At 45.1% G+C, this 11,038-nt stretch overlaps 1 protein-coding gene across 2 annotated transcripts; it reads left to right on the top strand.

Annotated features, from left to right (window-relative positions):
- The first annotated feature begins 1,402 nt into the window (after window positions 1-1,402).
- LOC139394550 (glutamate receptor-interacting protein 1-like) lies at window positions 1,403-4,810 on the top strand. Of its 2 annotated transcripts, XM_071142642.1 has the most exons (4): window positions 1,403-1,630; window positions 2,362-2,508; window positions 3,697-4,024; window positions 4,095-4,810. In XM_071142642.1, exons 1-3 carry the CDS (start codon window positions 1,406-1,408, stop codon window positions 4,012-4,014), a joined length of 690 nt encoding a protein of 229 aa, XP_070998743.1. In that variant the 5' UTR covers window positions 1,403-1,405; the 3' UTR covers window positions 4,015-4,024; window positions 4,095-4,810. The 2 variants fall into 2 exon arrangements, with proteins under 2 accessions (XP_070998743.1, XP_070998742.1); XM_071142641.1 differs by having other exon boundaries at window positions 3,697-4,810.
- Window positions 4,811-11,038: the final 6,228 nt, after the last annotated feature.

Raw genomic sequence — 11,038 nt, 5'->3', positions numbered from 1 at the left:
TTATACAATACATGGGCCCTATTCCCTATATTATACACTACATGGGCCCTATTCCCTACATTATATACTACATGGGCCCTGTACTATAAAGGGAATAGTGGGCCATTTGGGATGCATCCGTAGTGCTGCCTGGAGGTGTGTTGACGCTCAGCAATACATTGTAAATGAACCTTGAAATTAAGTGTCAATGCAGGAAGTAAGTGACACCGTGTGAATCACAGAGGTTAGTTTGGAATAAAGAGAAATAATTATCCTTTCGGGTTTGGAGACATTAAATCAAGGAGGCTTGACTGAATTAAATGCCACCTCCACTTGGATTGAACACACCCTACGGCTCCTCATTCGCTTTAAATGAACACGTCTGTTAATTCATGTCAGTAGTGAAGAGCATGTTGCATTTGTCAACATGAAAACTGGCAAATTGTATGTTGGAATGAATCACACACATCTTCCATTTAGAGTCAAAGCGCTGTACCTTGTGTCTTGGTGCATGGAGACTGTGACAGTGTGTTGTTGGCCAAACTGTTTCGGTTCCTGCAGCACCTCTATGCATCAGCTTGGGTGAAACAGTGTTCAGTTTGTCACAAACATGAGACCTCCACGTCTGGTGGTTTGAGTGACATCACTCATTCCTGTCCAATCAGTGGGAAGAGTGATGATGATGACGTGACAATGGGCATGGCGGTGTGAGCAAAGCATGATGGGACAGTTGCTGCAAGGCGTCTTGGGTTTTGAAGTTTTTCCGTCTCTGCTTGTTTGTTCATTGGGTCATGATGATGATGATGATGATGATGAACCAACCATCTCCTCTGACAGGAACTGTCTATGTTATTATTCTACAATCAAACCATTTCTCTTTGACACACTGCTTGAACACATTCTACACCTGGAGCACTTCTCATGTCCATGAGCGGACCTTGTACTTCATATCTCACTTTGGAAGTTCATCACCATAACCCCCTGTTCTCCCTCTCTGGCCTCTCCCCCTCCTCTCTCTCCTCTCATTTCCCCTCTCCTCCCCCTCCTCTCTCTCCTCTCATTTCTCCTCTCCTCCCTCCCTCTTCTCTCTCCCCTCCCTTCTCTCCATCTCCCCCTCCTCTCTCCCTCCCCCATCTCCTCCCTCTCCCACTCTTTCTTCTCGCTCCCTCCCTTCTCTCCTCTCCATCTCCCCCCTCTCCCCTTCCTCTCTCCCTCCCCCATCTCCTCCCTCTCCCACTCTCTCTTCTCTCTCCCTCCCTCCCTCCCTCTCTCTCTCTCTCTCCCTTCTCTCCTCTCCATCTCCCCCCTCTCCCATTCCTCTCTCCCTCCCCCATCTTCTCCCTCTCCCCCCTCTCTCTTTTTCTCTCGATTCCCTCCCTCATCTCCTCCCCCGGTGTCTCCTCTCCCCCCCCTCCAGGCCACCATTATGTCAGGCAGCAGTCTGAGTCTGAACCATGACCCTGCTCCTCTGAGGAGCCACCTGGGTCGGCAGGCCAGCTTCCAGGAGCGCAGCGCAGCCCGGCCGCAGTACAACCAGTCCTCGCGCTCCAACACCCTGCCCAGCGACGGGGGGCGCAAGGCCTTCGCCATGAGGAAGATGAAGCAGGAGATGAATGACGTCATGTCGCCCACACCCGTGGAGCTGCACAAGGTAACGATGATAAACCACCACCAAGGCCCTCCGGGGCCATCCAAAGCCCCCCGGGGCCCACCAAGGCCCTCTAGGGACCGAGTACTGCTGCTTTTCTTTACACTGTTTACTTAATTTCATGGAACGTCAGAGGGGTTAAAAACCCTGTGAAGGTAAGAACGTGCTGACGCATCTTAAGTGTCTGCGAGTCTTCAACTTGAGCTTTTTGACAGCTTCATTTATGATGAAGCTCTGGTATTGACATGTTATGACTGTCAGCAGACACAGCCTGTCATCCAGTCTATCAATCACGTTATGACTGTCAGCAGACACAGCCTGTCATCCAGTCTATCAATCACGTTATGACTGTCAGCAGACACAGCCTGTCATCCAGTCTATCAATCACATTATGACTGTCAGCAGACACAGCCTGTCATCCAGTCTATCAATCACGTTATGACTGTCAGCAGACACAGCCTGTCATCCAGTCTATCAATCACATTATGACTGTCAGCAGACACAGCCTGTCACCCAGTCTATCAATCACATTATGACTGTCAGCAGACACAGCCTGTCATCCAGTCTATCAATCACATTATGACTGTCAGCAGACACAGCCTGTCATCCAGTCTATCAATCACATTATGACTGTCAGCAGACACAGCCTGTCATCCAGTCTATCAATCAACTGCATTATTTACACCAGGTTAAATGATTCATTGATAGTTGAGGACATTATTGATTGATTGCAGGTGAGTCTGTTGAAGGAGTCGGACCTTGAAGACTTTGGCTTCAGTGTGTCGGATGGCCTCCTGGAGAAAGGTGTCTATGTCAACAACATCCGCCCAGGGGGACCTGCAGAGGTCGGGGGGCTGAAGTCCTACGACAGGCTGCTACAGGTACACACACACACACACACACACACACACACACCATCACCCCCCGCCCGCATCTCTCTCCGCCACATGGCCTCAAACTGCACCATTTTGCTTCTCTCCGTCGCCCATAAGCACGTTCAACATTTAGATAAGAAATCATTTGACTTTCCAATAGTTTCTATTTCCTCCATGTAGCTAAAGACAGGAAGTAGATATGGGTGTTACAGAACTCCCTAAAGTAGAGCAGATCTACACAGTTCATACAACGTCAAAAGATTTTTTGTAATTTTTTTGGGGGTCCCAAATTGATACACAACATTGGCCTAATTTCCCGCTGGTCTAAGTGAGGCTGACTTGGCAGAGAGAGTCGTGTTGATGGATAGATGAATCCCTCTCCAGGAAGCTGTCAATCTAGTGAACGTGTCATTAGCATATGAAAAGAAAAGAAAGGTTGTCTCATTATTCGCTGCTCAGAGAGAGAGAGACTGTCTTCCTTATCAGCTTCCCTCAGGTCACTGTTGTTGTTTTTTAAAAGCACAAACAAGGAACTCAACTACAATTTAGTCTTCTGACAGGTTAACGTCAACCTGGGACGTTATTCAACTTTTATTTTTTTCCAAGTCGCTGACAAAGTTGTTTCTAAAAGCACAAACACAAAAGGTGCTCAAGGAAATGAACTGCAGTTTATTCCGATAGCCAAGATGATACGTTATTCAGCTTGTATGTTTACTGTGGTTGTAATTGACGGGTACATCAGTAAATATTAAATCAGCCGTACACAGGAGCAGAGAGAGAGAGAACGTAAGTGTTCTGACTTCCTGTTTGAAGAACAGGACTGGGTTTTACAAACGGTTCACCTGAAGGTTTAAACAGAGTAGATGTATTGATCTTGTCGGCTCCTAACTGAAATGAAAGGAAACCGCTCTGAGGCAAAGCCTGAAGTTAAACTTTCAGTCTCAGGAAATACAAATATGACATATTTGTTTGGCTTTTAAACCAAAGCTTTTAAACCAGATATAAACCAGCGTCGTGGCAAACCTCTGCTCACCAGATGATGGTCAAACAGAGGTTTGCCACGACGGACCTTCAGTCTGTGCTGGCTGGAATCACTTCCTTTTGTTGCCTCTTTAACATTCATTCAATGGACCTCAAAAGCTTTTTAAACCCAAATCTAAATAACTCTCTCTCTCTTGTCTTTTGGTTTCTCAGATCAACCACGTGAGGACCAGAGACTTCGACTGCTGTCTGGTGGTCCCTCTGATCGCCGAGTCAGGAAACAAATTGGACCTGGTGATCAGCAGGAACCCTGCTTCCTCCAGAACCGGGTCCCAGTCAGAACTGAACCAGCTACCCGCCGAGGAGCCTGTTATCAACTGGACCGAGCCGGGGGACAGCCTCTCTGGCCCTCCACCGAACCAGAACCACCATTCCTTGTCCAGGATGGCTGCTGGAATCGGGGTGACTGGGATCGGGGCGGCGCTGGCCGGGGCTGGGCTAGATGATAGAGACCCCACTAAGACCTTATAGCAGACTGGAGGTCTGAAGGCCCAAGGCTCTCTCTTTCTGTCTATCTATCTGTCCCACTAAGACCTTATAGCAGACTGGAGGTCTGAAGTCCCAAGGCTCTCTCTCTCTCCCCTTCCCCTGTGAGTTGTCCTCCCCCTGGTGCTACTTTAGAAAAACACTCTGATGAGACAGGGGGTCAATCTAAAATGGAGCCTTATTGCACGTGTAGGGCACTACTTCTGTCCAGAACCTCTTTTGCAGGCTAACCCCTCTCAGCTCTGGCTAAAAGTAGTGCACTACCTAGGGAATAGGGTGCTATTAAGGACACAGATAGACAGACAGTGTTCCTAGGTGGATGGTGGGGTCCTGGGCCGCTAAGTCAAAGCACACTGACAAAACTAAACTCCTTCCTCTGAGCCAGAGCATGAGCCACAATCACAAGAGGTTTCCTCCTCTTCCTCCCTCACACTGGGGACTATTGAGTACGGTACGCACCACTACCCAAGGACTACAAAGAACTACAAAGATGGAGGCGAACTACAAAGATGGAGGGCAACGTCGACCACACTGACCTCTTGGAAAATACCTGAGACAAAAATAACAACAGCGATGAACTGAAACAATAGTGCCATCCGACCGATCCTCTCCTTTTTATTACTGCAGCTGGACAATAAAACAGTAACACAGTTCTGTTGTTTAAAACAAACAAAAAAGACAAAAGAAAACACACTAACATTTGCTGAAACGTTTACATGTGATGCTGGACTGGCCACTCTGTACGTGTGTGTTTGTGTTGCTTCACCACTGCTGTGTAGCGTTCGTGACGGAAACAAGGCCAGAGTGATACAAACCCTCTATCTAGTTATTCTAGGGAGTCCTTCCTTCCTTCCTTCCTTCTCTCTCTCGGTCTCTCTCGTTCACACTTGGCTTCGCTCTGTCCTCCTTCATCTGTCATACCCGGGTCTCACTAGCTCTCTGTCCTCCTTGTCCTCCTTCATCTGTCATACCCGGGTCTCACTAGCTCTCTGTCCTCCTTGTCCTCCTTCATCTGTCATACCTGGGTCTCACTAGCTCCCTGCCCCCATTGTCCTCCTTCATCTGTCATACCTGGGTCTCACTAGCTCTCTGTCCTCCTTGTCCTCCTTGTCCTCCTTCATCTGTCATACCTGGGTCTCACTAGCTCTCTGTCCTCCTTGTCCTCCTTCATCTGTCATAGCCGGGTCTCACTAGCTCTCTGTCCTCCTTGTCCTCCTTCATCTGTCATACCTGGGTCTCACTAGCTCTCTGTCCTCCTTGTCCTCCTTCATCTGTCATACCTGGGTCTCACTAGCTCTCTGTCCTCCTTGTCCTCCTTCATCTGTCATACCCGGGTCTCACTAGCTCTCTGTCCTCCTTGTCCTCCTTCATCTGTCATACCCAGGTCTCACTAGCTCTCTGTCCCTCCCCCTGTGATTTCTAATGGTTTTTACAGAGAAAATATCAGTACTGTGTCTCACTTCTTCCCAATGATTTTTAAGTAGACTATTTGACTTGGGGGAAGAAAGAAAAAAAACATCTGGAAAATAGCACAATATTTTAAACGTTAGCCCCATTTATTTTCTGAAGCCTGTACTGTAGTCCTGCCTCTCGTAGACAAGACTGAGGAAGAGGATGTTGAAATGGAACCGGGACAGTCAGTCGTCCCCTTAGGCTTCATCACAATGCGTTTGGCAGACGAGACTAGAAGTGACGTCTCCTCTCCATGCATGTCACCAAGCACACTGGTTGACCTAGAAGCATAATATATGAAACCCTTTTAGAAAAGGATGTAAAAAGCTTTGCTTTGGGGAGGAGAATGAAGAAGCAGCTTTATCTAGGCTACGCCCAATTAGAAAGAAACAAAACAACAAAACACAATCTGCAATTCCCCAAAAACAAAATGGCGACTTCTCTGAATCCTAGAATACAGGATCGCCCATTTCCCTGAAGCACCTTATCCTTCATTTGGACATGGATCTATTTTCATAAATAGATGCAGAAGAGATGGGTTTTTTTTACTGTACGAGGAGGTGATATATGCAATGTGCTTCCTTACAGCTGCACTAGTAAAGGAGGAAGAACTGACTCTGTGGTCCTGAGTCTGACTTGCCTGCATACAGTATGAGTAAAATAGGTATGCTAACACTGTGCTGATACAGGAACCAGAGATATAGTTCAAAAATAATTGTGATATCCAATTAGTAGTTACAATCTTGCCCCATCGCAGCAACTCCCGTACAGGGAGAGGTAAAGTTCGAGAGCCATGCGTCCTCCGAAACACGACCCTGGCAAGCCACACTGCTTCTTGACACACTGCTCGCTTAACCCCGAAGCCAGCCGCACCAATGTGTCGGAGGAAACGCCGTACAACTGGCGACCGAGGGTCAGCTTGCAGGCGCTCAACCCGCCACAAGGAGTCGCTAGAGCGCAATGGGACAAGGAAATCCCGGCCGGGCCAAACCCTCCCCTAACCAGGACAACGCTCGGCCAATTGTGCGCCGCCTCATGGGTCTCCTGGTCTCGGCCCGGCTGAAACACAGTCTGGGATGGAGACCGGGGCTGTAGTGATGCCTCGAGCCCTGCGATGCAGTACTTTAGACCGCTGAGCCGCTACGGGAGAACCCAGAGAGAAAGTCCTACTACTTCAGAACATTGGACAGCACATCGCAGGTAGTTTCATCGGTACTGAAACAAACTACTACTTAGGAAGAGGCACCTATAAAACTGGGTTTAGAAAAAAACGACACTCATATTATAGCAGTCATTTTATCCTTTTAAAACGACGATCTGAAAAGAGCGCCAACCAACCAGATATCAAATCAACCTTAAATATCCCACCCGGAATAGTAACGTTACTCATTTAATTCCTACCATCCAATCAAAATGACCCATTGATTTAAGGGGAGGGGGGGAAAGCATGAGGTAAAATCTAAAATAACCCAAGTAATTCAAAACAGCTCTTCTATTTTATATCCCACCATCCCTGTACCCTATTTGAGTAAATATCAACTAATATGCTAATCTGTGTGATACTGGCTTTGTTTAAAGTATGTTATTTTGTACGGTTCATTGTTTTTCTGAGGTTTGCCTCCCCCCCAAAGGCTTCAAATAATAACAAAGAATTTGTAATATAGAAAATGACACTTGTTTAATGATGATGATGATGAGAGATGTATGTTGAAGGGTCCAGTGTAATGTCTTACCCTATAATGGTAAGGCAACAAGGTGTAATTCCAGTAGATTTTCACTTCATAAAAAAAAAAAAAAAAACTAACTAACTATGACACCAGAAAAAAGAGGTCTGTTCAAAAGCAGGCTGACCTGTGACGAAACAGACGTTCCCGAACCGTGTACTTCATGTAAACTAGTGGCTTTTTTCTGGACGAGTGATGTCACCTCTCTGTCTTCAGTGACGTCACCTCTCTGTCTTCAGTGACGTCACCTCTCTGTCTTCAGTGACGTCACCTCTCTGTCTTCAGTGACGTCACCTCTCTGTCTTCAGTGACGTCACCTCTCTGTCTTCAGTGCTCACAGAACACGGTCTCTTGCTTACAGAACTAGATCAGACTTGAAATGGGGGAAAAAAATCCCATTCTATGATTTCTATTTCTATGGTCTCACTATTTTGTTGTTGTTGTTGTTGTTGTGGAAATGGCTCACGTACGACAGCATTATCCCTCCCACTATATAACCAACCACTCGATCTCTTATTTAGACAACGATCTCGCTCTCCATCTCTCTCACTTGCGCCATAGAGACTGTTGGAAAAGCCACGTCGTCTCAAAATGTTCACTTTCAAGTGCTGTATTTATACATGGACAACTCCCAATACTTAACTACTGAAATGGCTGACATCAAATGCACTGTATACTGAAATGACTGACATCTCAACTACTGAAATGGCTGACATCAAATGCACTGGATACTCAGCTACTGAAATGACTGACATGTCAGCTACTGAAATGGCTGACATCTCAGCTACTGAAATGACTGACATCTCAACTACTGAAATGACTGACATCTCAGCTACTGAAATGACTGACATCTCAGCTACTGAAATGGCTGACATCAAATGCACTGGATACTCAGCTACTGAAATGACTGACATCTCAACTACTGGAAATGACTACACACAGTTCAACCGTAGTAGCCCAACAGTAATAATTGACTACTTCCAGTCACTGCTACTATTGTTGTCTTTTAAAGAGTTCAGTTGAATCTCAAGCCATTTGCTGTGTCAAAAAAACAAACAACCAGTGGTTTATTTAACCACAGATACAGTTCATTGCAGACATTTGCACCTTAGGTTTCTTTACAATTCACCTCAACGCTACAGAGAACAAGCTTTTGGACTTATGCAGACGAAGCCTTTGAGTTAAATAGCTCAGGTGGAGTGGTCATTTTTCTGTTCTTAATACTGGAGTACACACTGCCAATTACCATAGTGGGGTCAACCATCATTCAATGTATGATACAGTTAAAGAAACTCACTGTTTAAGTCCCTGAAAAATTGTATTTTTTATTTCTAACGGACCGGTATTATAACCTGTCAAAGTATTTTTGTACAAATTTAATACTTTGGTAGCATGATATTTATCGTCTATGTATAACTTGGGGAATTCCTCCAGCTGTAAACCTTTGTATGGCCGAGAAAAGAGAAACAATAAAAAATGATTTACAGAGTGGAAAAATAAACAACATGGCTGAGGTGATTTACAGAGTGGGAACAATAAACAACATGGCTGAGGTGATTTACAGAGTGGAAAAATAAACAACATGGCTGAGGTGATTTACAGAGTGGAAAAATAAACAACATGGCTGAGGTGATTTACAGAGTGGAACAATAACAACATGGCTGAGGTGATTTACAGAGTGGGAAAATAAACAACATGGCTGAGGTGATTTACAGAGTGGGAAAATAAACAACATGGCTGAGGTGATTTACAGAGTGGGAAAATAAACAACATGGCTGAGGTGATTTACAGAGTGGAAAAATAAACAACATGGCTGAGGTGATTTACAGAGTGGAAAAATAAACAACATGGCTGAGGTGATTTACAGAGTGGAAAGACAACAACATGGCTGAGGTGATTTACAGAGTGGAAAAATAAACAACATGGCTGAGGTGATTTACAGAGTGGAAAGACAACAACATGGCTGAGGTGATTTACAGAGTGGAAAGACAACATGGCTGAGGTGATTTACAGAGTGGAAAGACAACATGGCTGAGGTGATTTACAGAGTGGAAAGACAACAACATGGCTGAGGTGATTTACAGAGTGGAAAGACAACAACATGGCTGAGGTGATTTACAGAGTGGAAAGACAACAACATGGCTGAGGTGATTTACAGAGTGGAAAGACAACAACATGGCTGAGGTGATTTACAGAGTGGAAAGACAACAACATGGCTGAGGTGATTTACAGAGTGGAAAAATAAACAACATGGCTGAGGTGATTTACAGAGTGGAAAAATAAACAACATGGCTGAGGTGATTTACAGAGTGGAAAGACAACAACATGGCTGAGGTGATTTACAGAGTGGAAAAAACAACAACATGGCTGAGGTGATTTACAGAGTGGAAAAAACAACAACATGGCTGAGGTGATTTACAGAGTGGAAAGACAACAACATGGCTGAGGTGATTTACAGAGTGGAAAGACAACAACATGGCTGAGGTGATTTACAGAGTGGAAAAATAACAACATGGCTGAGGTGATTTACAGAGTGGAAAAAACAACAACATGGCTGAGGTGATTTACAGAGTGGAAAAATAAACAACATGGCTGAGGTGATTTACAGAGTGGAAAAATAAACAACATGGCTGAGGTGATTTACAGAGTGGAAAAATAAACAACATGGCTGAGGTGATTTACAGAGTGGAAAGACAACAACATGGCTGAGGTGATTTACAGAGTGGAAAGACAACATGGCTGAGGTGATTTACAGAGTGGAAAGACAACAACATGGCTGAGGTGATTTACAGAGTGGAAAGACAACATGGCTGAGGTGATTTACAGAGTGGAAAGACAACAACATGGCTGAGGTGATTTACAGAGTGGAAAGACAACATGGCTGAGGTGATTTACAGAGTGGAAAGACAACAACATGGCTGAGATGATTTACAGAGTGGAAAGACAACAACATGGCTGAGGTGATTTACAGAGTGGAAAGACAACAACATGGCTGAGATGATTTACAGAGTGGAAAAATAACAACATGGCTGAGGTGATTGCAACATACTGATGAAATGATCACAATCTCATCTGAGGCTCTTGATCAATAAAATGAAACAAGCCCAGATTGTAATTAAAACATTTAAAATAAACAGATAGTAATGCAGAGTTTCCTGTCTAATGATGGCGCCGGACCGCTATCCGACCGCAAGGCGCCACAGGGGGAAATGCGTACGGCCCAGTACATCACTGGGGCCGAGCTTCCTGCCATCCAGGACCTCTATACCAGGCGGTGTCAGAGGAAGGGCCTAAAAATAGACTCCAGCCACCCAAGTCATAGACGGTTCTCTCTGCTACCGCACGGCAAGCGGTACAGGAGCACCAAGTCCAAAAGGCTCCTTAACAGCTTCCACCCAGAAGCCATAAGACTGCTGAACAGCTCCCACCCCGAAGCCATAAGACTGCTGAACAGTTCATCAACTGGCCACCGGACTATTTACATTGAACCCTCCTTCCCCCCCACTACTGATACTCATTATTATCTATGCAGTCACTCTACCCCTACCTACCTCAATCATCTCGACTAACCTCTACCCCCCTACACATTGTCTCGGTACCGTTACCCCCTGTATATAACCTCATTATTTTTATTTTATTGCGTTACTTTTAAAAAAACGAGTTTATTTAGTAAATATCATTCTTAACTCTTATTTTTAATTAAAATTGCATTATTGGTTATGGGCTTGTAAGTAAGCATTTCATGGTAAGGTCTACACTTGTATTCCGTGCATGTGACGTATAAAATATGATTTGATTCAAATATCCTGGTATCAATGCAGTAGTGGCCATCA

This window comes from Oncorhynchus clarkii, unplaced genomic scaffold (assembly GCF_045791955.1).
Source record: "Oncorhynchus clarkii lewisi isolate Uvic-CL-2024 unplaced genomic scaffold, UVic_Ocla_1.0 unplaced_contig_3996_pilon_pilon, whole genome shotgun sequence".
NCBI lineage: Eukaryota > Metazoa > Chordata > Actinopteri > Salmoniformes > Salmonidae > Oncorhynchus > Oncorhynchus clarkii.
The sequence above is the reverse complement of the archived record's forward strand: the minus strand, read 5'-3'. Positions and strand labels throughout refer to the sequence as shown.

Excerpts from the sequence above, each read along its gene's own strand:
- LOC139394550 (XM_071142642.1), top strand. The coding sequence starts at position 1,406 with ATGTCAGGCAGCAGTCTGAGTCTGAACCATGACCCTGCTCCTCTGAGG. Across the intron at positions 1,631-2,361 it reads CACCCGTGGAGCTGCACAAG|GTGAGTCTGTTGAAGGAGTC; the intron begins GTAACGATGATA and ends GATTGATTGCAG. Across the intron at positions 2,509-3,696 it reads CCTACGACAGGCTGCTACAG|ATCAACCACGTGAGGACCAG; the intron begins GTACACACACAC and ends TTGGTTTCTCAG.